The sequence below is a fragment of the Hypomesus nipponensis genome, chromosome 10 (genome assembly GCF_054491055.1).
Source record: "Hypomesus nipponensis isolate SF chromosome 10, ASM5449105v1, whole genome shotgun sequence".
Taxonomy (NCBI): Eukaryota; Metazoa; Chordata; class Actinopteri; order Osmeriformes; family Osmeridae; genus Hypomesus; species Hypomesus nipponensis.
This window is the reverse complement of record NC_140370.1, coordinates 8,322,091-8,347,897: the sequence shown is the minus strand read 5'-3', so window position 1 is coordinate 8,347,897 and position 25,807 is coordinate 8,322,091. Positions and strand designations below refer to the sequence as shown.

The 25,807-nt window shown below is 48.1% G+C and overlaps 1 protein-coding gene across 1 annotated transcript in view; it reads right to left on the bottom strand.

Annotated features, from left to right (window-relative positions):
- LOC146271497 (supervillin-like) overlaps positions 1 to 25,807 on the bottom strand; it is a 42,284-nt gene that overhangs the window by 8,350 nt on the left and 8,127 nt on the right. Inside the window, 26 exon segments of the mRNA XM_084707577.1 lie at positions 408 to 563; positions 809 to 981; positions 1,274 to 1,451; positions 1,726 to 1,806; positions 2,020 to 2,115; positions 2,241 to 2,388; positions 2,834 to 2,911; positions 3,872 to 3,922; positions 4,992 to 5,124; positions 5,831 to 6,380; positions 7,507 to 7,759; positions 7,762 to 8,247; positions 8,905 to 8,970; positions 9,379 to 9,706; positions 10,720 to 10,815; positions 11,053 to 11,189; positions 11,328 to 11,392; positions 12,015 to 12,049; positions 12,314 to 12,478; positions 13,034 to 13,698; positions 13,701 to 14,487; positions 17,019 to 17,820; positions 18,219 to 18,376; positions 19,190 to 19,247; positions 19,345 to 19,436; positions 20,157 to 20,220. Of these exon segments, the coding sequence (XP_084563703.1) occupies positions 408 to 563; positions 809 to 981; positions 1,274 to 1,451; positions 1,726 to 1,806; positions 2,020 to 2,115; positions 2,241 to 2,388; positions 2,834 to 2,911; positions 3,872 to 3,922; positions 4,992 to 5,124; positions 5,831 to 6,380; positions 7,507 to 7,759; positions 7,762 to 8,247; positions 8,905 to 8,970; positions 9,379 to 9,706; positions 10,720 to 10,815; positions 11,053 to 11,189; positions 11,328 to 11,392; positions 12,015 to 12,049; positions 12,314 to 12,478; positions 13,034 to 13,698; positions 13,701 to 14,487; positions 17,019 to 17,820; positions 18,219 to 18,376; positions 19,190 to 19,247; positions 19,345 to 19,436; positions 20,157 to 20,220 (5,901 nt within the window).

Genomic DNA, 25,807 nt, shown 5'->3' with positions numbered 1-25,807 from the left:
CCTGTTCTAATCTCAAAAATGACTTGTGACATAATACTTTCATACAACTCTGTTGGGACATCTGCTTGTTATTTAAAAGTCCACCCTTCGCCTAGTCCCTGACTTATCAAAGTTATATTCACGGGCTATATATTGTCCAGTACAGTTTGATACGGTTTAATGTGGCATGGTATGAAACTGAACAGTTTAGTGTGTCATTATAAAGTATGGTATTGCACCATATGGTACAATTTAGTAAAATATATAATACATTTTGATAGGGTTTAGTGTACTGGGACTGCAAATTCTCTTCCACCCTGATACCTTTTTAATGCAGTATAGCCTAATAGTTTGGTACAGTGTGGTATGTTATAGTACAGGTCCGTAGGTGTTAGGGTTATACATTGGAGCCATGCAGTGGGACTAACCTTTGACCTGCATCAGCATGAGGTTCTTGTAGGGCACGGCGCTGTTGTTGGACATCTGCTCTGAGATGTTGACACTACGCAGACTCACGTTGCTGAAGTTCTCCTGACTGGCCAGACCTGCGAGGGCCGCGTCTGAGAACTCTGACGTCTTACTCACTGAGACACAGGAGGGGCACACGGGAACAACATCAAGCAAACAGTCATGACCCTCGTCACCACGCAGCACTAGTTCTACACTGTACACATCGCTTGGTAAACTGCATTGGCAAGTCAGTTTGCCATGCTTGATACATGTGTGCAAGCCTTTGTATTATTTGCATGGTGTATGATATGACAGTGTGAAGGTAGGGCTTGCAGGGCTAGAGTCATCTCCTGTATGTGGAGCCAGGTGGTTGGCTCACTCTTCTCTGCCTTCATCCTCTTGCTCTCCAGCAGGCCCACGTTGAGCCTCTGCTCCGTGTACTCGTGGCGGATGTCCTGCCGGGCCGCCAGCATCTTCACAGGGTTCTTAGAGGACTGGACGTTCCTGGACGGACGGACTGCACGCCTGTGCTGCACCATGGCCGAGGTTAACCTGGGAGGGGGGGGGGGGGGGGGGGAGAGAGGGAGGTAGAGGGTGTAAAGAGTGAAGAGGTCTTTCAATGAACAAATGCTGTGAAGTGGAGAGGAAATGTTTGTAAAGAAGGAATATATTTGGGGCATTATGTCATCTGGAGAAGGCATAAGTTAGCTGTTGTTCCATAACCAAATACAAATTTGGGAAATTGTTTATTCACAGCAAACGTATCTTCGGGGTTGGGTAGTGTTGGGTAGTGGTTATTCCACCCTAAGACATCAAATAGGTTTACTGTAAGTCTTCTGCTTACTTGGGTGCCTGAGTGCCAAAGATGGCGTCAAAGTCCTGGTCCATGTCGATCCTGCTGGGCATACGGGGGAAATCTGCCACGTGACGGTAGAACTTGGAGAAGATCTCATCGTCCAGCTTCATGACCTCTTTCACCGCCTTCTCTGTCACCGTCAGAGTTGTCTCCTGAAGACCTGCCACTGAAACAAGACAAGAATGGCAATATTTAGTTGATATAAAACGGTCACTGAGTCAGAAAGAGGCACTATTTCAGATATACTGTATGTACAAGTATGTACAACTGTGTTTTTATTTGTTGTGTTACAATATATATTTTTTTACCATCATTTATCAAATGAGGATAAGATGGGATTTAATATAGTATAAGATAAGGTAAGATAATATCCATAGGAAAACAGGATTATGAAGTGTGAAGAACCGCCAATGAAGTGGAGAAAACTTGTTAACACCAACCTTTGCTGTTCAGACGTCCTAAGAAGCTCTCCAACTTATCCAGCTTTTTATCAGACTCCATCTCTGGTTTGGCTTCAATTTCTAGTTAGAAAATCACAATCAATAACAACAACAAGACATTGTAAGAAAGCAGCTTTATTATCAGCCCTTTGGCACTCGCCAACAAACTGCACTGAACATAGTTGCTTAGACCATGGTTGCAATGATCAATGACTGGACAGTATTTTTCCCACAGATAACATACACTATATATGGGATTTGTTTCTGTTCACTGGAGTAACATGTGAATCTCACCATCCTGGGGTTTGTTGATGGCGGTTACACTGCTCCTGAGCTTGGTGGTGACAGGAGACAGGATAGGACTGATAACTGAGGAGGAGGCAGCCAGCCCTGAGGTCGCACACACACAAGCACACACACACAGGGTCATGACACTAACTGTTTCTTCTGCCACTGTGTGAAAAGCAGATCATGTGAGAGGACCATAACAGTCCCGGAAGGATCCGGGTCCTGACCTTTCTTGACCATGCGCGCTGCCACAGTGTACTGATTGGAATCGTTGGCCACTCCTTTGCCTTTGGAAATCCAGGCCTCCTCTCTGGTGGAGATCATCTGCTTCCTCTCCTCGATGGACATCTGGGCCTCAATCTCCCCTCCCATCCTCTGGGCATACACACCCACACACAAACACACAGAGGAAAACCATCCACAAAAAAGAACGTTGTTTTTGCGAAAATGTAATTGTGTTGTAAAAGGTATCCAACCAATCTGTGGTATTGTATGTTGAACATAGGCACAGTACTGCACTGTCAGTAATGTCACTGTAATGCAGCAGTAATCCCCAGACTGCTTTTTAATACCAACACACCACACACACACCGAGGAAGAATCCCTCGAGCAGAAACGGAGCACTGCATGTGGCCAACTCACATATTCTACTTGAGAACACCAACCGACAAAATCAGTTGCACACACATTGCAATTAGACAAAACCAGAAAGAAACTGGACATCCCCAGTACAACCAGTGGGTGGGCACCAAGGGGGTTTGAGGGCATCAAACCAGATTATACAGAAAGAACATTCCCGCACGCAGGTTTACATCCTTACCTGACTATGAGGGTCAATATACTGACACTTATGACCAAGGGAGATAGGAGGAGCATAGGTGGAGGAGAAGACAGGCTCCTGGGAACAGAGTGACTGGATAAGTGGAAGGATGGGAGGTGGAGAGGAAGACGGGATGAGCATGCAAGTAGAGGACGAGAGGGGAATGAGGAAAGGGGGGGCGGGGGGGCTGCGCGGGGGGGGGGGGGGGCAGCAATACAATCTCAAACCAGATCAAACAAGACGATGGACTGGGGCTGTTTAATGCAACCCACTTAGTTTTGTATCCAGCTTGATACAAATCACATTTTGCATGGGCTGCAGAACATTACGACATCATATTTTGTTCCCTTATCTGACAGAAAAGGTTCATTTTGAAGTTTAAGTACACAGCAAAATAAAAGCGACATTCTTCCAGTTCACAAGGGAAAACAGATAAACTCTGTTTCTCCCATAGTTCATTCACACAAAATGCAAAGGCATGCGGTCAAGCTTTTAGTTCTGTCTGATACTTGCACTAATGGTAAAGCAAGAGCTAATGGATGATGCTAATGCTAGTGTAAAGAGTACATGCACTGTGGTTGTGGACTGCTCTCTAATTCAGGTAAATCCTGTATCCCAATGTTGGATTGTATACTTACAAATAAGAGCACTTCCTGTAGATATTGTTGCTTATGGCTTAGCTACCATTATCTTATGCTTTAGATTCCATAACATATTTATTACATCCTTATAATTTCAAAACCACTTAAAGGACAGGTTTTGTACACAAAGGCAAGTAGTGGCACAAAATGCATCCCATACAATTGTGTACATGTTGACTTCCAAACCAGCCAAAGTGTGAGAAACCTAAGAAAACAAGCAAAGCACCGCCAAAGCATCCACCAGCCACCAAACATCAGTACAGTGCACAACCAGTACGAAGAAGTGACCAGTAGTCTGGTCGAGGCAGAAAGCCCCACACAAACGACAAGGTACGACATGTCTCATTCAAAGCCATTAGGACGACTGTTGGTGTGGGAACATATCGTCAGGGCTTACCCACAGTTGGTCAGACACAGCGGTGTACTCATGAATGACCACCGCTTCCTCCTATACAGGTCCAAACAGAGGGAAGAGGGGCACCAGACCGTCAGTGGCCAGTACCACCCAGACGTACCACATTTACACAACGGTGTAGGCTACATGCACCATTTTATCACGTGTCTGACATTACAGCTGCTCTCTATATAGGCTGATATGACCCAGATTATAGAATCAATCGTGTGCACATAAAGTATAGTATGTTGAAATGATAACTTAATCAATTTGAAATCAAAAAAAAAAATCTTCCAAAGAGTATTTTCTGCTTTTGGACAAAGTGCTGATGCAATGTTGAAATATTTCTTACAGAACAGACTGCTTTGACAAAAATTCCCTGGACATTGTACATCAAACAATACTGCTACGATTTTGTAAATTGAACTTTCCATGAGTCAATATATTTTAGTTTGCGGTGAAACCTAATCTGCTGAGTGTACAGTTTGCATTTATAACAGCCTAAAGTAGATTTCTCCAAAAACCCCAGACTGCTAATTCCTCTGGGAGACCGGCCCATATGCTGCTGCAACCTATGTTTGCATGGATCTGGGGGGGGACAAGACTGAAAGAGCACTTAGCAAGAGGGCTGAATACCAAACCCCAACAAGGCCAGAGATCACAAGATGACTTTCTGGACACTTTAGTCAGTGTATTATTTCAATTGTAATAAAATAAATGAAATAGATAGAATTTGTAAAATAAAGTTACAAAGTATGTAACAAATTATACATTCTTATGTATTTTTAATATGATATGTGACTATCTATTCATCTTAAGTATATATACTATCTAGGTTGGTTTGGTCCGTCACGATTTGTTAGAGGCCCCTTATCAGACATGCAGTTCTTGGTTGGGTAATTGGTGGTGATGTCACAAGTCATATGTCATGTTCAGTTGAAGCATGCCACCCTACTGTTAGGCATTGGAGCTCAACAGCACTAATCATGGGTTGAGGATGAGGGTTTGAAGTTGGACGGTGCTCATAATACAGAGCAGCACAGTCTCTGTCTTTGGACCATTGCAAGCATGTTAGCGCATCCAGCTAGCAGTCCTGGAGGTGCACGGTGTGGGTGAGGCTCACCTTCTTCTTGTAGGACTGCTCCACTTCCCAGACCTGGGTGTGCTGCTCGGCCCCTGCCTCCTGCACCACCTCCTGCTTCTTATTGATCCTGTTCCTCCAGTCCTCCTCGCCACTCTTCTTCAGCAAAGCCAGTCTGATACAACGGACACACACATTCTTAGTTCTACACACAAGTCATATAACGTAATACAAATTACGAGGGTAATAGCGCAGACTTTTGATGGAGGAATAGAACAACGTGCAGGACCAAGTAAAGTATTATAAACTATAATTAATTATTATGAAAGTGGTATAAACTGGATTTATAGGCTGGATTCATGTAAATTCAAGCATGGTGGGGAAAAAACATGTCCGGCATTAAAGCTAACAGCCGAAATGAGAGCAACATCTTTTAAACCTCCAAAATCTCTCAGGATTTCTGGAGACAGCTGCTCTCCTTCCACCTCGTCGTAGGGCTGAGGGAAAATGCACCATGTCTTGAAATAACTCCCCTTCACCTAAATAAAGGTAAGTGGGTGAAACAAGACCTATATTCCACAAGGACACGCGAAAGGAGTCTCAGTCACCAGGCCTTATACAATGCACACATGATTCCTCATAAGCCATGATAAAACATCAGTATAACCACTTACAGAAGAAGCCAGACATCAAACTCAACAAATCAACATGAAAACATCTCATGCAACTTTTGTTTATGCCTTAGAAAGACTGTATTGTGAGATGAATTTGTTTCAGATGAAAATGTTGAGGAAATTTTGGAAGGGTCTAAGACTGTCATCCTTTATCAAATACCACACCATACAGCTATTTTCGATAGTTCTAAGCTTCTGCAGACTGACCTCTCTTTGATAGACATCTGTTTGGCCGACATGCTATCTGATAATTCGTCCCCAGAGTCAGTAGGCGACAGCAAATCAGTGTGGAATCTTGGTCTGGCAAAGTCTTCACTGTGTTCCAAGGGCAAGGACTGGGACTTAACCAGGGACTGGGGAAAGGACTGGGGCTTGGGCAGGGTCTGTGGGGGAGCTGGAGGGTGGTTTGAAGGTTTGGGCTGGCTTTGAGGGGCAGTATGGGAGTACGGCTTGGGCAGAGGCTGGATGAAGGTTTGGGATTTTGGTTGAGTTTGAGGATAAGACTGGGTGAATGGTTGGGACTGGGGTTTTGGCTGGGTCTGGGGCGGAGGCTGGGTCTGAGGCCTGGGCTGGGGTGGTGTGAGGGGCTGGGAGGGTTGCGGAGGAGGGAGAGGCTTGGGCAGGGTCTGAGGGGGCTGGCTGAACGACTGAGGCTGCTGCTGATGCTGCTGTTGCTGGGTGCTGGAGGCGTGTGACACACTTCTGGACGACACGGTCGCTGTCGTAGCCCTCAGAGTACCAGGATGATCTGGAGGATCTGAAGAGACATTGGCACACACACACAGACACGCACACACGCAAACACACACACACACACACACACAAATACATTTCAAGTTCCATGTGTGCTATAAATGAATGCCCATATTGCACTGAGAAACACACACGCACACAGGCACACACTTTATCCAGATGTTTCACACGACTCAAGGCTTTAATGGTCGGCACATCCACGCTCCCACGGCGTACCGTGGGCTCTCTCCCTCTTCCTGCACCAGTAAATAAAAGCCCGGAGCTGCAGACAAGCCTCCCATTGTGTCCTCCCTGCCCTCTACCTCGCCCGTTCACGCACGGCCAATTGTTCTCCTGTCCCTCTCCTGAATGTTTCCTTCATCCCTGTTGTACCGAGTTCCAACACGCACAGGAGAACGACCCCCCCCCCCCCCCCCCAGACACACTGTGTTGTCGTTAACACTTTCACCCGGCATGTTGCCGGTCAAGCCCGTAATCTGCTGCTGTACGATCACGGCACATTGTGTTTGAATCCCATAGCTCCTCTTTGACATTTTTATCGAACACACACACCCTCCCACGCACACACACGGTTGTAAAATGTTGATTTGTTGTTGCTCGCAGACAGCGTGTCAGGGAGAGGGCTCCCCCTCAGCAGACAAAGAGAGCCCAGGGGGTAAATGCATGGAAAAACATGCTAATTAGATTCAGCGGAAGCCGTCTCTCTCTCTCTCTCTCTCTCTCTCTCTCTCTCTCTCTCTCTCTCCCCCTCTCTCTCTCTCTCTCTCACTCACTCTGTCTTTCACTCTCTTTCTTTCTGTCAGTCTGTCTCCCTCTGTGATAAACCCAGACCGGGCATTAACCCTAATGTGCAGACAGTCAAAAGCGTGCCAAAACACATGCTTCATGAGACAATAAGATTTCCCTTTGAACACATCTTTACACTCTCTCTCTTATTTTCTTTCTGTCTCTCTCTTATTTCTTCTCTCTGTCTGCATCTCTCCCTCTGTGTCTCTACTCCTTGCCTTATGGTCTTTCTCTTTCTCCCTCTCTCTTGTCTAATCTTTCCTATCTCTCTTGTTCTCTCTCTTTCTCTCTCTCTCACTTTCACTCTCTCTCTCTCTATGTCACTCTCCATCCCTCTCATATACCTGAGACCAGCTCCCGGCTCCTGCTGCTTCTTTCCCGGTCTGCAGTATCCTCTCCCGGTCTGTCTCTCAGGTAGCCCCCTCCTCCACGCTGAGCCCTCCTCTCCTGAATGCAATCTTTCTCTCGGTCTCCCTCCTCGTCTCTGTCGAGCTCTCTGCCGCTCCTCCAGTCCACCGCCTCGCCCCTCCCTTGTCTTCCAGAGGAGGGGGGATTTCCGTCTCCCGCTGGCCACTGTCTGGGGCCCTCAGCTGGGCTTGGGGGAGAGGCTGGGGGGCGGGTGGGGGCTGGTGCAGCTGTCTGCTCTCCCTGTCCCTTTCGGGGGAGTGCAGCTTTGCCTTGCCGCTGCGAATCTCCTCTCTGGCGCCTCCCCACAGCCTGTCTCCCTCCTCCAGCCCCTCCTCCTCCCGCTGCTCTGCCTGCAGCCTGGAGTGGGCGGGAGGGGCCTGATGCTGCTGCTCTGATAGGGGAGGGGGGGAAACCAGCTCCAGCTCAGGGGCAGAGGAGTCTCCGCCCTGGGTCATGGCAAAGTACCTCACCCCCTTCTCCTGGTTGGAGCTGGTTGATGCTGGTTGCTGCGCGGGACTGTAAGGAACAGTAGTGGATTTCTCCTGGTGGAGGTTACTGTGACTGGACACAGCTGTCCCAGTTACTGTGGAGACAGATGCCTGGGAGGTGACAGCCGCTACGGAGCGGACCAATGATGCTGACAGAGGCTCCAGTTTGACCACGCCTCCATTCTGCACCTGCAGGGATTAAAAGGAAGGAAGGAAGGAGAAGATGGAGAGATAGCAATATGATAGAATAGAAGAGGTAAAGAGATGGAAGAATCAATGGAAGAAAGGATGTGGAAAAAAGTGAAAATGGGTCAGCTGAGGAAACAAGATGCCAGGTGTCCAAGTTTAAGAAATCAAAGACTTATCCACAGCCTGTGTCAAACTACTAAAGTTTAGCTAATACTTTACAAGTGTTTACATTTCTACCACTCAGCATTCACCCTACTGCCTACAGTCTACAGTACACAAGTATTGCCATTGTCCATGAAGTGCCAGTGTTGTTTGCAAAAAACCTACTACAGCAAGCACTATGTCGAAACCATGGCAAGCTGATGAAACCTGATTACATTGAGGGTCAGCATTAACGAAGATATAATAAGAGGGTGCATTTCTGCAGGATCATTTGCAGAAATGACCGTTTTAATAACCGAGGATCTTCAAATCAACAGTCCAATATCAGCATATCAACAGCATCCAGCCATGTAGAAGTGCTTCTAGAGAGACATTACAAGCCTTAAACAAACCTTAAACAAGCCCACAAGCGCATGAGTCTCCATTAACCAATCAGAGCCCGTGCAGCAGCTAACAACCTATCAGTAGCTCTGCAGATGTTGCAGGTGCGCTTACTTGTTCTGTGTGACTGAGCTCTAAGGCCCCATTTGCCACAGGAGAGGCATCCACAGGACCAACATCCTGTGTGGACACCAACATTTACAACAACTCACAGGAAGGGGAATGGTTGAGGCTAATATGATTTTTTAGTTTGATGCAGTTTTTCGGAATAATAGCTGACAACAAAAGGGGGATGCTGCAGTCTAAAAGTATAGACATGAATAGGAAACAAAGTCTGTAGAGTTGTGGGGCACATGCCGTGTTTACAAACTGGAGAAGGCAACTTCTTTGACCCCTTGATCAACTGAGACAGAAACTGGTCGTTGTGAATAAAATGGTGGTTCATTTGCAGCAAAGTGAGGAAAGGGGACTGAAACTGAGAGTCTATTTTTTTGGTGGCGATGCAATAATCTAAAAAATATTGCATTGGTGTGTAGTCTGTGACCCGTGTGACCTTATGGGTTCATCATTCGGGGCGTGGCCGCCTACCTTTTCCACCTCTCCTTGCGTGATAGGCTGGGTCTGAAAGCGGGCGTTGGCCCTGCGTTGACGCGTGTCCCCCTTGACCCCTGACCCTGACCCCGCTCCGTCCCCGTCCCCGCCTTCAGCAGGCTTGGCCGAGGACTGGGCCAGACGGTTGAACAGCGCCATCTTCTCTGCCAGGCTGAGGGTGGAGAGGTCAGGCTCGTCTGGGCCAGCCTGCTCTCCTCCTCCACCCGCCAGCTCTCCCCCAGGCGCAGGCTCCTGGCCTGCCTGCTGCTGGGGCACCCTCTCTGGCTCCTGCTGCTCTGGGGCAGGATGCGAGGACACCTGCAGGCTGGGAGGGGAATAGCACACAGGGGACAGATTAGCGGTTGGGATGTGTGCCGTTTAAACAGTACACAGTTTGAGTAAAATCAGGGAACTGGGCTTTGCTAGGCTTGCTGGGCCATAATCTTATGCTAAGAATATACAGCTTCTATAACGTGCATGAAGCAAAGCACATAATGTTTGTATTATTAACTTTTTTTTTACAATGTCATATACTATGTGTACAAATGTTGGGTCGGTTCTGGATCACAGTTGAAGTTCAACTCAGTTCACCATTTTGGACAATTATGTCACTTATGCAAATGCACTAAATTAGTTAAATTAGACTGTCTACTGTACAAGCACAAATTCAGTAGGTTGGTACCCCTGTACTTGTAATAGTCTTTGTTCTAGTAATTTTAACATTGACTATTTAAGGTGAGATTTATACTAATGGCAAATGACTGGTGTTATCATTCCAAGGGACTGCATCCAAGTTGTAAGTGAATGTGTGTGTACAAGTGTTGCAGATAATAGTTTTCACATTCAGCTGCCTCCACTGTGCCATCAAGTTTCTCGTCTGTAAACAAATTAAGAGTACACATGACCAATCAGAGAGCTTAACTGGGTTGACCTTTGACCTGCCTATATGTTTAGCTGTAAGAAAGTGCAAAGCTTTTGAGTAAAGACTCATGACATGTCCGTAGATGGTACAGTGCCTCACAGCTAATCCTGTAAAGCAAGCAGCAGCAGCAGCAGCATAAAAAAAACATGGTAATGTCAGTCGAACTACAGAGGGCACTGTGGAGCACAAGTCTCCATGTATCTACATACAGCATCAGAGAGCTAGGAAACAAACAAGTTGCAAGTACACTCAAAATTCTGTGCAATATCACGAGTCAGTTCCAAATTAAAGATAAATATGAAATAGAGTTCTCGTAAAAGAATAGGGAGAGGTGGCATGCAAGCTGTAGTTACGTAAGCGCAAATCTATATTTCTGTCAAATGCTAGCACATGCATGCATGTATCACAGTGTGTACCTGGAGCTAGTCATGGTAGTTCTGACTATCGTGGGACTGGGGACAAGGGCAGCTGTGGAGCTGACCGTCACAGCTTGTGAGGACACAGCAGGGACACTTGAGTGTGCAGGGGACAGATCACATGTGCCACACCACGGGAGTCACAGAGAGAGCAGAGTCAAAGAGAAAAAGGTGTCAAAGGGCCCATGGGGTCAAGAGGTACTGTCAGACTTGAGAAGGGAGGCATTCGTGACATCACTTCTGCCCGAGAATATTAGAGCTACATGATACTGAAAGGAATGCGGAAGTTAAGCCCTGTCTTAAATCAAACAGCCTTGAGGGAAATGGACGTACGTGGTGGCGATGTCAACTTCCTCGCTGGTGATAGGTTGCGTGTGCGCGCGATCCAGGGCTCTCCTTAGACGCCTCTCCACGGCGGCGTTCCGCGAGCGAGGCTTGGGAACGCCTCCTTCCGTAGTCCTCTCCAGCTCCTGAGAGAGAAGATCGCACAGTCAGTTAGAAGGAGGTAGACAGGTGATATGGACCACACTGAGATATATTTTAAAAAATAGATCACTGACAGCATTTCAGTGCCAGAACAAGTGACATTAGGTAGTGTGATTCTGTACCCTGAAGAGGGACCTTTTGGCCGCCACACTCATCTTTGCCCTCTCATCCAGCTTTTCTTCGTCCCCTGGAACATAGAAGGATAGAGAATACAGGTTGGAGCCTAGAAAACTTTTATCTTCAAGTTCTATAACTGTGCGGTATGACAATGTATTTATACAATGCAAAAAACAAATTGGTATTTCAAGACAGAGAAGAACTAAACTACAAATTGTACTCCTCACTCGTGTCCTACTGTATATTAGAGGTCACAAGGTCAGGGCTAAAAGTGTATTTTTCCTGCTTAACTCAAATGTGGTTGCATGGCCCTGGCTAATCTGTGACACTAACCACTGTTAGATGTTGCAAAACTGTTAGAGCACCTTCAAGTCCTTGACGGTCTGTTGCACATATTATATTCTCAATTTAAATGCTGCTTTGTACAGAAGTGTCTGCTAAATAAATACATGAATACATGTATTGTATTCATGTATTGTATTATTGATTCTATAGACACATAATCACGATTCACCAAACATATTCCTTTAATCCTTCAATTTTGTCCATTGGGAAACAACCAAAAACAATAGCATGTTCATACAAACAGAGTTATACTGTATTCTTAGCATTCTCTGTAGGAAACCTGTATTGATAGATAAAGAACAGTTTGTTTTTATTTTAGTTTAGTAGTGGGGATGCAGGGTACTTGCCTTCAGGGTTTACTAGCTCTGTTGGACTCAGATGCCTGAGAGAGAAGAACAAAAATAGAAATCCATCAAAATACTTTATCAAAACACACTACAAATAATAATTTGGGAAGGATTTGAAAAGAACACTTCATTGTTTAATATGTGTAAAATTACCGTGATCTCGTAAAAACCAGCAAAGAATATGAACCACCAGCACAGCGCTCCATTGTGATATTAAAAACCAGCCAGTCGTAAGAGATATACAAATATGTTCAGTAAAACTTTTGTTCCTTTTTTGAAAACCCGGGTCTCGTCAGTACCTATCGGACTCCAGCCGCTCTGCAGAGGTGATGGGCTGGGTCCTAAACCTCTCGGAGGACTTGCGGTTGTCCCCTGGGGTGATGTAGCGCCGCGGCCGCCGAGCCCCCTTGTCCCGCTCCACGCCCCCTGCTGGGTCCACTTCCACCGCCTCTACTTTAGTCTCCCTTTGAAGGGTCGCGTATCGGAGGAGGAGCGCCAAAACAACACAACACAGAGAGGGACAGCTTGAGATGACCTCATACGGCCTTTCGCTTTCCATTTTAGCGGGTTACGTCTTGTGCGGCAGGGTTGGTGTTAGAAAGGTTGGTGGCTCACACATTCAAAATCACGCCAAACAAGCACATCCCAACACTGAACGGAAGGCCAAAGTGACTTCCACTGCAATCAGTGTGTTTTCCACTGCAATCCATTTGTGGAGCCACACAATGTCACCTACCACATGCAGCCACAAACCATTCAAGTTTATCTGCAGAAAGGCAACATTGCCCATAGCTTGTGACTAAAAAGCAATACAATTCCAACATGCCCACCAAATCAGATTAACGCCACCATCTTCGCATTAAAACACCAATATTACTGCATTACCGATTGCGCCAAACAAACTTATTAAGCCGTAATATTACATTCTTTAGTATTAGAATCAAAACAGGCGGACGGCAAGGTTAGAAGGTAGAGTATCTGGCGGTAGGCAAAAATGATAGCCATGCCCGTCCACCTACGGCTCTGGCTTCCTGTTGGCGTTCTCCAGGTACGAGTGCCTCAGCTGAGCCACGGAGACCCTGGTGTCCAAGCCCCCCACCTCCCCGTTGGCCAGCCCTCCATCCCTGGCATGGAGACCGGCCATGGCCGTGTCCCTGCTGGCCTGCCGCTCCATGGACCGGTACATGGAGGACCGCTGGCTCACGCCGATGTCCGACATGGAGCGGGTGCGGATCTTGAGTTTTGGAGCTCCAGAGGCTACCTCCGCGCTCCCGTGTCTGGCCTGGGGCAAGGGCACGCCGCTCTGGAGGTAGACGGCCGTGTCGCTCCTTTGTTGTCCGCGGAAGAGGTGAGCCTCTTGGGGTGGAGGTGGTTGGGGCGCCTGGGTGTCTGGCTGGTGCTCTTGGGGCCTTTGCTGGTACTGCTGTGGTTGATGGCGTCTTTGCGGCTGCTGAAGGTACTGATGCGGAGCCTCTGAGCCTTGGTGGTGTCTGGGTTGGTGGTACTGGTGCTGGGGGGGTTGTGATGCTTGGAGGGGACCCATGGACCTGGCCATCTCATCTTTCTGGATGTCCTGGCCTGACCAGCGTTGCTCTCTTTCCCTTTCTCGGCTCTCTCTTTCACGCTCTCTCTCCCTCTCCCTGCTCTCCCGCTCTCTCTCCCTCTCCCTGCTCTCCCGCTCTCTCTCCTTCTCTCGGCTCTCTCTCTCCCGCTCTCTGATCGTTGTTTCCCTCTCCGCATCCCTGGTCTCCCTTTCCCTGCTCTCTCGTTCCCTCTCTGTGCTCCTTTCTCGGCTCTCTCTCTCGCTCTCTCGACCTCGCCCCCTTTCGCTGACTTCTCTTCCCCGTTCCACCCCCCGGTCCCGCGACCTCTCCCGTTCCTCCTGGGGGCGGTGGGTTCTCCTCCCTGCTCCTCCCCCTCCTCCGCCTCCTTCCCCCCACCACCTCCTCCGCAGCTCTCCCACTCCGTGTCCTCCTGACGCCCCCTCTGCGGGTCGTCCACGCTCTTCTCGCGTCGGCGGATCTCGGACGGGAGCACGGCCTTCCTGCTCTTCAGCAGGCCCACCGTGTGGACCTCCTCCCTCAGCGCCTGGCGGCCCTCCCTCTGGGGGGCCTGGGTCAGCTCCCCGCTGACCCTCCTCCGTGGCTGCACCTCAGGCGGAACGCTCCCCAGCTTGGATGTCGTCGGAGCGGGCATGGCGAGGTAGGCTTGGGGCTCTGCGGGGAGACCGGGGTGGGGGGCTGTGGCAGGGTACGCCACGTGGCTGTGCCCGTAGCTTGGCTGGCGAGGGGGCGGGTTGGGCTGCTGGGAGTTGGGGGCAGTTCTTGGGTAAGCCGGGGGGTCGGCGCGCTGGGGCATGTAGTGAGGTGAGTTGACCTGAGGACGATGCCTGCTGGTGGGGGAGGGGTCAGGCCCACGCTCGGGGGCTCTGGGGGTGCTCTCGTCTCTCGACATTCTCTCTCGTACTCTGATTCTTAGAAAGGGAAGAAGAGATTCGAGAGCTCTTAGACTGAGGAGGACCAGCTTGGATCAACGTGACTCAGAGTCTTCAGAGGGATTCAAAGCAATACAGCATGCAAAAAGACACTGGGGCCAATATACAGTATAGGTCGAGTAGCGCCCTCCATGTTTCAGATGAACCCTAAAGCAGTTTAAGAGCAGTCCAACTGTGTGTTGTCTGCGTGCCACGAAATCAATCTAAATCTAGTTCTAATCATGGACCTTTCCACCCCTGTAATCTCATTGTGATTCACTAAGCCTATCCTAATTGACTGACTGTTGATTCATTCAACATGACATGGCATGAATGGTTTAAATAGCTCACACGCTACCTGAGACCATGCATTTTCATTGTTCCTCAATGCTAAGTGCACATGGGTTCTGCACTCACAGTAGGAGGGAGATCCACACCTGTTGGGCCAGCTACTGTACATCGCCTAAGTAAAGTCAAGAGTAAATAAGGAGCCATGCATCAAACCATTCTATAAAAAGTGACCCAGATAACGAGGTGCGCTAATGAAACAATCATGTTTGACAAGCTTTGCAGGTTTGGGCTAGGTAGGCTGTGGCTGATTCACCTGTCCACAGCACTCACACGGTCTGGCTACGGGCCTACCCACTCTCTCAACCCTCTCGGCTGACCAGCTATGCAGCCTATTTGGGACAAGCTTCAGTCCAAAAATATACCCGGCCAAGTCCTAACCTTTTTCACTCCAGGGAGGCAATGGTAAGATCTAATAGCCCTGATGTGGGAGTTCTCAGCGTTGCTCAGTTGTGAAGATATAGGATAGATATGACACTAAAGAGAGTTTTGTTTCTGTGACAAGAACACACTCGGCCCCTTAAGTCATTTCTTCAGATGCATTTTGGGTACAGCCATGAAAAATGTGCAGATCATTCATTCATTCGATGTTAGGTTAGAGCAGGTGATTGGATGGGTTGTATGCAGAAGGCAGCGTGTGGAGGCGAGATAGCTAAGATAGATACTGTATGAGACTTGGCTGACAAGTGCTGAGTCAGGGGACATGGCCTTCCTGGGGTCAGGGCATGGACTTGACAAATGTTCTCACTGAGACACCTCCTCTCCTTAACACACTCCGGGTCAGACACACACACACACACACACAAGTGTACACTTCCGCACACAAGCACATACAGCACTGTATGTGGATACAATCCCTCTCACTTTCAGGTAGACCTATAAATAGTTGACATCATCCATAACCTCAATGCACGACCAAAGATGTCAACATCTCTCATCCAGGGTCACTCATCCAGGATGAAGCACCCGGAACTCTGACTGCAACATTAGGAGGGTGGGAGGGCAAGCATGTCAGGGAAACAACTGCAAATCAAATCTCACTCTGAGGATTTTAGGAACGCAAAACACCTGTTAATCGGGGATGACAGAATTAGCAACAGGAAGTGTTACTCACTCGGTCCACAAAGGGACCTGGAAATGGGAGATATTACTGAATAATGATGAGGTGTCTGTTGGGGGGAGGGGTTACATCTTCGGTTAGGGAGTTGTCTACAAGTTGGACACACCCACATCCACTACATCCAGCCAATTGTGACCGTACCTGGAGGGCCAGCTGATGACAGACTGGGTGTCACCTTCTGAGTCTGCCTGGAGAGACCAGTCGCTTTTGGACAAGGCCACCAGGCTACAGGACAATATGGTGGAAATGACAACGTTTGAGTTACTCTGACTCTGATTATGAGTTGTGTCTCATAAATAACAGCTAAGTAATATCGTTTGATGTTTTAGTAGCTTGATTTTTGTTCTCCCACCAATTAACTTTTGATTATTGTACTGTTGCTGTAGAAACCTCATAGAAATCAAATATGTATCACACGGAAGTCATCAATATTCACTGGACTCATTTGTACGATGTCTGCAAACCTAAACGATTATCTAGACTCGGCGCCCTTGCATGCTCAGAGGAGATGAGAAACCACACAGCCACGTTCTCAGCACCCATCCCCACCCCCACCGCCATCCCCACCCCCACCCCCCAGCCCCATCTCCCTTAGACCCCTAATGAGATCTCCAGAAGCTTCTCTCTCTAGGCGAAACCAGACTGGTTCTAGCGTGACTGAGACCCGACCCGGAATCTAGAGAGAAGCGTCCCCAGCGTACTGTTACTGAAAGCAGAACCCATGGGCATCTGTGGGCCAGAAGGAGAGACAGATCCAGGCTTTACAGCTCTGTGCTATATGTCACCCTGTTAACAGTCTGAAGAGTCTGTGTATGTAGGTTGGAACTGTGTGACCGGAGCAAATGCAATGTTGATGGAAGTGTTACCTAAAACCTCTGTATTTATAGATGGTGGATGTGTTAACCAGGGGGCACTGGACACTAGGCTTTGATCATTTCAAAATAGCAGGTTTCACTTGGTTCTTGCAATGGAGCATGTTTTATTGGGTCGTTTGGTCCCAACACCAACAGACTCCGCTCCAAAGCAGCTGTCACGCAACAACCAGAACATGAGCTCCACTCACCCCTGTCTGCTGAGGATGTTCTGGGCTTGCTGCTCGATGAACAGGTCCCCTGGAGAGATGCCGTAGCGCGTGGAGGGCAGTGAGGCCCGGCGGGCTGTCCTGGGCGAGCTGGGGACTGCCGCCACGCTGTAGTCCCTGATGGACGAGGCCCTGGAGGAGGGAGGGCTGGACTCCTGGGGCCCAGCCTGCTGCTGGGGGGGCTGTGGGTGGTGGTGTGCAGCCTGCTCCTGAGGCCTGGTTCTGGGCCCGCCCCCTCGCTCGGAGCCCCCCCTGCGGTAGTTCTCCACGTTCAACATCCTCTCCCGTTCTGAGAACGTACTGGCCCTCTCTCGGGTGGGGGGCGGGGCTTGGGCCGGGCCAGGGGCCTGGGCGGAGCCGGGCTCGGGGTGCGCTTGCATGTAGACCCGCCCCACCCCGGAGCTGTAGGGCGCCCTCCGCCCTTCCCGCCCCACCTCCTCTGCATCCTGCCGCTCGGCCCGCCGCTCTGCAGCCGGGGCCTGCCTGTCCGACGAGTCCGACTCCCGGCGGGAGCGCGAGTGACGTGGCGTGTAATCCAAGTCCACTTCCTGGTCCAGCAGGATGCCGTAGCGCTCGGAGAGCTGGCGACGGCGTTCGGCCTTGTAGCGGGCGATGCGTTCGGCCTTGGAGCTGAGGCTGGCGGGGTCGCTGGGGCCCGTGGTGGAGGAGGCGGAGGCGGTGGGGGTGGAGGGCAGCTCTGGTCGGCCCCTGCCCCTGGAGGACCTGTCTGGAGATGACACCTGCATCTGGGCGGGGTCCATTTCTTCTCTGCTGTAACGTCTCACTGCGCGAGGCCACGGGAAACATAAAGTCACATCAAGTTCCAAACCATTGTTGCTGACATATAATATGTTGCTTTAAATACAATACAATATGTTTCATGCATGACCAGCAGAGGCTAGACTGGTCAAGCAAGCTCACAAACTCCTTAAGTAACACTGATACACTACTTAATCACTAGTTTACGAGGGTCCAGCAAGCTGTACATTGTCCTGTAGGCCTGCTCGTATATGGAGTGAAACACAGTATAGATCACTATTCCTGAATAGATTCCACATTACTGAATCACCAGTGCACACTATAGTATACTATCACGTGCTGTAGTTCTACTGTGAGCATACTAGCCCCATGCCAGTGTACAGTGTGTGTGATGCCTACTGTACCATGCAGTGCTATGCTTACCCATGACACATGGCTCACGAGGGTCCGAAGCGCGGGTGTAGCGTGGGGAGTCTTCCTCCAGCATACGGTTGGCCACCAGGCCTGGGATGAGGCTGGGCATCAAGGCAGGGGGCGCGTCACTCTCCATGCCCTCCAGGCGGCGGGCTATTCTATCCTTTCTGCTCAGAGCAGGGGTGAAAGGTCAAAGGATCACTGAGATTTGGTCTTTCAGATAGGGTTTTTTCTAATTGTCTACAACAGCCCAAAATTAGTTTTTTTTTCTGCACAGTGAGATTTTATCATTTGCTATTTTAGAAAATTAAGTAATGAGAGGGAATGGGGCAGCAATCATCCCGTTTGAAAATGATATGTGAAACTAAATCAGAGGCGTTGTTAGACTTAAACTCTACTGGGGCATAGGCCCCTATTCACATCCCTTTTTTCTTTCAAGCTTGCTGCGCACAATGCACTACTAGGCTATAGAAACTTCCCTTGCTTAACCCATGATACAACAGTATACAATGCAAGTTTGATTTCAGCTTTGGCAGGGACATCAATAGTTAATGCGAGCGCGCAATTTTTTTTCGCATTCATCTGAGCGCAAATACTGTTATTTTGAGCTTCACGTCACAATGTTTTTATGTTTCAGTCAAAATAAGATGATCGGTAGGCCTCTCATTTAGAAACTATCTGTAGTTCTGTCGTGGTTTCTCAGCCTCCCTCAATTCTGTGTGCCGAGTCACCTGGACTTCTGTGAGCGAAGAACGCGCTGACATGGAATTCTGCGTGCATCAGTTTGGGTTTCTAAACTAAATGAATGCACTGACTAATAAAGTAAATTGTTAAAACTCAAACTTTTCCTTTCCTTTCTACATTTTACTGGGGCACAGCAGATTTATACTGGGGCACGTGTCCCAGTAAAAAGGGTCTAACGACTCCCATGCATAAAATGTACACCCTCACATGTTGGTTTTAAAGGACACACAGTTTACCTGTTCATTTCAAAATCACTTTGGACAACTCTCTCAAACTGCTTCTTCAACTCTGAAACTGGAGGCATGAAATACATACATTTTTAAACAGTCTGACATTAACAAATGAATACATTTTTACAATCATTTTCAATACCAGTTATGGGAGACCTCACCCTTGGGTAGCACTGCCAGTAGATTGGCATCGATATCTGTGGCACTTTTGACCAAGCCGGTCTTTTCCCCCAATGAAAAGTCACTCTGGAAGCTGAAATGGAATACACTTCATGAAGACAGTTTGGAATTTGTGACATTTTCAATCAACAATTCAACCCTGTACATTAAGGTTACATTTACATTGACATTTTCTTACCATAACAAAGCAGCATCAGCAAGATAAAGCTGAATGTCAGTTTCTGCACATTACGTCACTGTTACATTCATGCATAATGCACATCATTTCTTTCCAATGCAGGTTAACAGCATGCTGTATGGTGCTCAAGATCATTTGAGGATCACCATGCCTCACTGGATTTAGCAGGAATCAATGTCTCCCACTGGACCAAGTTAAGCAGGCCTGTCCTGACCCAGCCTGCAGTTAACCCCACTGCTGTGAAATAGAACTGTCCTGTGGCCTGCATACTTCAATCTTAGAAATGGTCACATTGTGTCCAGCTCCACTGGATACTGTTTCCTAGCAGCTGCTTTGATACGTGTTATTCCTTTCATATCACACATTAAAACTGGGGATCGTTTTTCAACGGGACAAATGACGCCAAATAACAACCAAAATAAGATTCATTAAAAAGCAACTCTAAGTATTTAGGATAACGCTTACCAGGCAAGATGACTTAAGCCTGTCTCAGATATTGTACCTTTATCCTTATATATCCCCTTCTTGATGATGTGGCAAATACAATAGGCTACTGTGTGTCTATCACAGACAGACACACACATACACATACACAAACATGATGGCATTAGTTACCTCAAGGTTTCTGTCGGGAGAGAAGCTGATGTGTAGAGCTTGGTTGGAGGCTCAGTTCCAAAGCCTACACAGAAACCACAGAAAATGAACAGAGTACTACATACACAAATGAAATGTACAACTAATTTGTTTATATTTCTTCACACTTTAAGGTATCTACACTGCATACAGTTGAATAAAAATGACAATATCATGGAAAATATTAGGAACAAGACTTGGTCAAGAAGATCTGAGTAAAACTGTCACTTGTCACACATCCAAAGGTAAACCAACAATAAAATGTTCCCTTATTGCAATGTAAATAATATAGCAATACCAGTGATAGCAACATTTGAAGTACAAAAACTGGTGTAGTTAGTCACTACATAAGTAGTGGCCAAAGCATTTACATAGCGGTCCTATGTAAAAATGTAACAATGTTGTTACTGCAAGTATTCATGCGTAGTAACAGTAATTCATGGACACTTAAGTTGTGCAAACTATCAGTACGTAAAGAGTGGGTCAACTTGGGTGTTTTGAGCAGTCCAACAGAGTCCGTGTTCTGGGTAACTAACACCATGGTAAAGCTTTTAGACCTACAGCTGGAGAGTGTTGTAAAGTTGTACCCTAGGATAGAGCCTGATCGTGTTACTGACTCCTCAGACTCCAGCCTACAGGGGCCTCCAGGTTATTTTGGCCCTTAAAGATGGAGCACGATGACTGGGTTGGGATGATACAGGAGAGAGGGTGTGGGGAATGGATTAGGGCTAGGATGTGTGTAGCTGTGACTGTACGTTGTGTGTGTTTGTGCGCTTGTGTGCATGTCGGTGCGTGCGTGGATGCGTGCGGACGCTGTTTTCAAAGAGGTAAGAGTCGGTCCTGTTGGTAAATCCACCTAGCAGTTCTATCCTAGGAGCGTCCGGGTTGCCAGGTTGGTTGGGGATGTCTATGGATGGAGGTGGGGGAAGGACGTGTCAGAGAGCAGCTTAGGATGCTGACTGTCAAAACTGCACAGGGTAAAGAGAGGGATTTTCTATAAATACACAGAGGGAAGGACAAGGTGGAAAATAGACTCTGCTAAACAGCCCCTCGCCCACATATTGGAAACACACAAAGTGGAAAAAGAGAGTGAGAGAAAGAATGATTTGTTCAGGAAGGTAAATCAATAATGATCTCTCCCTCCACAATCAGTGCATGGTATTTGCACGTATGTGCAGACTCATGCCCTCAACCGAAGGGCCATGACAGAGGTGACCATGTAAAGAAGAGATTTGCCTATTCGGCTGCCCTTGCCCTAGTCTTTAGCCTTTTAGCCCCCTATCCCTCCAACTACCCCCACACCCCACCTCACACACACACACACACACACACACCGGGCTAGTCACCGAGCCCCTTCTCCCACTGGCCCCGTCTGTCCTTACCTTGCGCACAGTATTGGACATGGCTCAGGTAGTTAGTGATCCATGGGTTCCGGTACATGTTTGTGGTGAGCCGACAGACAGACGTTAGCAGACCAGGCCCAGCAAGATGAGCTAAAGCAGGGGGGCAGCAGTGGAAGAGGTGGAGTCCCCCCCCCCCCACACACACACACACACACAAAGTCGGACACTCGGGTCTGACTGCCAGCAACACACACACACACAGCAGGAGAAGATTCCCAGAGCACGCAGAAAGAAGCAGTCCTGAGGAGACTCCTAGCGTGTGGTCAGCAGGGAGCTCAGCTGGGAGAGAGAGACAATGTCTGAATGAAAGAGAGAGAGAACAAGACAGAATGAGAGACAGAGAAAATGAGAGAGAGACAAAGAGAGAGAGAGAGAGAGAGAGAGACGGAGAGAGAGAAAGAGAGAGAGCCTGCGGGGTGCTAAAGCAGCTCAGCGCTCCTAATCAGATTACAGGCAGAAATTAGCCCCAATGATAAAAACGTCGGATGGGGATTGGAGGAGGAGTGTGGCAGCAGGCAGAGGGGTGGAGGAGGGAGGGGCCTCAGGTCTGTCTGTGCATCCAGGAAGTCAGATCGTAACCTGCCCTCACCACCCCACCCCACCCCACCCCACCACCCACAAACACATACACACAGTACACATGAGAACACTTTCTCACACCAAAACACACACACTCCACTTAGTGCACAATATAGTGTAGCACAGACAGGGTGCATCTCCTCTACTGGAGGAGAAATATGACTTGTACAATGTGTGTGTGTGTGTGTCTAAGTGTGAACAAAGTAGATTAAACGGGCTCTCTGAACTGTAACGTCCACTGTCCACTACCACCACGTCTATCTGTCTTCAGTAGTAGAAAAAGGAGAAGGCCTTCAAGCCTTGTATGTGAGTACTCAAAACAAAGAAAGGTTTCGATGCCATGCTCACTCACCACGCATATTGTCCAGCATACAGTATCTACGTTTTTAACACATGACCCAGTAATGTTATAATGTGCAAACAGAGGGTCCTTCAGCTGCTTATGGTATAGGAATGCAACTGCCACACATAACTTGAATAAGGGTTAATAGGTTAAGCAGACATGCAGTGTGCTTTCTGAGTGCCCTGCTGACACGCACACACACACACAGTACACCATGCTGTTGTTAGCCTAGAGTCTATTAGCTTGTCTACCTTGTACAATATGCAGACTTTATGATGAGGCAATTGTTTCGGTGTCTATCCACTCAATCTGGTAATCTGCTTTATCCACTGTTGTCAAAGCAGTTGCGTTGTTGGCTTACTTTTGACACTGACACACACACACACATACACACAGGCATCCATTATCTGCAACACCATGCTGAACATCTCTTGTTCAGTGTCAGTGAGGGTTGGCGGTCGGCCTAAACCCCAGTGTTAGTGGCCAACTGAGAAAGATATTGTTAAGTTGACTGAGAACTGATGCGATAGCAGCAGTGCTGAGGGAGGCTTTACACTGTGACACACTGACAACAGGAAACAATTGCTCAGATAACACATAAGTACACAAGTACAGTACCTAACACACAACCCTAACCCTAAACCCTGACCCATCTTTATAACAATAAACTAAACAAAGATGTACAGTACCTAGTGCAGAGGCAGAAGACAGTATTGTATACTGTCCCCTTTCTTCTCTGTGATTTGTATTGACAGTATTTACTTCACATAACTACATCTCTCAATCAACACTCAAGCTCACACACACACACTCGGCACTCTTGGCCCTACCCTAGTCCGCCTCTACTCCCTGCAGACATTCCTAATAAGGCAACGTGTTAGCTGAGTGGCTGCCTGAGGGATAGGAGCCCCAGCCAGACAGACAGCTAGTGTTTACCAGGGTCCTGGCTTCTGACGCGAGTGCTGCTCTCTCACTCTCTTTCTTTCTTTCTTTCTCTCTTTCTCTCTTTCTCTCTTTCTCTCTTTCTCTCTTTCTCTCTCTCTCTCTTTCTCTCTCTCTCTCTCTCTCTCTTTCACTCTCTCTCTCTCTCTTTCACTCTCTCTCTCTCTCTTTCACGCTCTCTCTCTCTCTCTCTCTTTACTCTTATTCTCTCCCCAATTACTATTCCACACATCTATCTATCTACAGCATCTATGTATCTTTCTATATATATATATCTATCCATCTATCTGTATATCTACTTATCTATCTACATGTATCGAGATATACATATCTATTACTATCTGTTCATCTATCTTTCTCATTTATTGATCTTTCACACAACCACTTGCTTTGTTTCTCTCTGAGCCCCAACACTGACAGACACCCCCCCATCAATGTACAATTTCAAAACTTTGCAGTCTTTGCAGGCCAAGCAGTTGGTGAAGTTATTCTTAAAAATCAATCACCCAAATGTAACCCCTGTGTCTTATTTTTTCACCTCACAAGACCAGTTGGCCCCCAAAGGAAAACACAAGGAGAATACTCAGCACCAAGTGTGTGTGTGAAGACCCTGAGCTTGGTTAACAGTACTGCTTGCCTATTCCAGCATGGGTGTATGTGCATCTGCTAACTGTCTGCAGTGAGACAGGTATAGAATACAGACTGACATACCGAAGACTGACCAGAATAATAAGACCAAATCATGTCAAAGTAAAAAGCTGAATTCATTTGTCCAACCAGTCAAGGGTTAAGCCTTGGGAACCAGCTGCAAGATGTGAAAGTTGAAGTGTTGTCCTTCATCTACAACTGGGCCTCTTCAGATGGGTCTTTGTACGTGTGAATCACAGGCGACCCCAACATCTCGATTGCAGTATCATAACGTCAACCTCCGGTCTCAGGGAAACACAACTTAGGTTCCTCCAATCCAACTTTTCTTTCAGAAAGCTAGACGTCACTACATCAAGCTGATGTCAAAGCGATCCCACTGCCACGTCATGCAGACCCACACACTGCACTGGTGATGGACCATGTGCTCTGGGCTCTGTATGCCTGTTGATCACTTGCACCGAGTTTCAATGTCAATGGCCTCGAAAGGTCTAGATAAGACACTGAAGTGGGATACGGAGAGGTATGAAGACAGTTCATCTACAGTAAACATGATGTATCACACAGTAAACGTGGGCTACAAAGGTGTCATGTTGTTGATATAGGGCACAGCTTATTCCCTCAGCTACAGTGCAGTGTGGACAGGCACTTACTCAGCTCCATATGACTCGTCAGAGAATATGGGGCAGCCCCTTGTCTGGGAATACACTCTGTTGTCACAGGCTGAAACAACAAATGAATGAAAAATGGAAAGAGGATCTAGTTTGCACTTGCTTCATTTCCATGAACTGTTCTTTGAAATGAGATTGTGTTGAGAGTGCCACCTGCACCTGGCCCCTCCTTCACTGCACTCAGTAGCAGAAGGTCCAGAAGGCTGGAAGACAGCAACCCCTCCCAGTCCTGCCTTTATTAGGAGACAGTGGACGACCTGCTTCGACCTCGCTCCGGTTCTGACCTCTGTTTGGGTTATCTTGCACAAGTGCGCACTCACGCACACACGTGAGCACTTTCCGGCTTGCACACAGACCCGTCCAGAAGCGCATGCTGCACCTACACAGGCAACACACGCGAGTCCCGGGTTAGGTTGGCCTGGGCCTGTCACGGTCCATCCTCCTCCGGAGTCCTCCTCCCTGGAGATGTTTACTCTGGCCTCCACAAACACAGTTCCAGAGCCAGGTCCCAGCGCCTCCTCTGGCTTACGTCAAGCGCAGACTAAAGCATACAGCCTGTCGGCGTGCAGGTCTGCTTGTGCCGTGCTCTTATATGGGTATTGATGAGTGAAGAAGGGTTAGGCTGGCGCTGCAGATGGACTGACGAGCTAGTGTGGGCAGCGAAATCCGGCCTCGCCGTGTCAATCAGGCCTCGCTGAGGCAACATCAGGACAGACACACAGACAGGCAGGCTGGCAGACAGAAGAAGCAGACTGACAGAGCTCTATGAGCTCCTCTTGGTATCCCTGCCCTCCACATCCACACAGTCTGTCATGGTCTGAAGATCGTGGCTAATTAAGATTGCACGCCATTCCACTAATTGAAGCAGTGTGTGATAATGTGGTGTCCTGTCATGTACAGCTTGACCAAGCGAGAACAGCAGTCCCCAAGGGCTCTTGACAAACCCTGGGAAGCTGCTAGGAGACTGGTGAAAGCTCGCCTCTCAGACACGCTTGGTGGCCCCGGTGCTGATGGTGTTGGCGGAGTGTGTGTGTGTGTGCTACAGATATC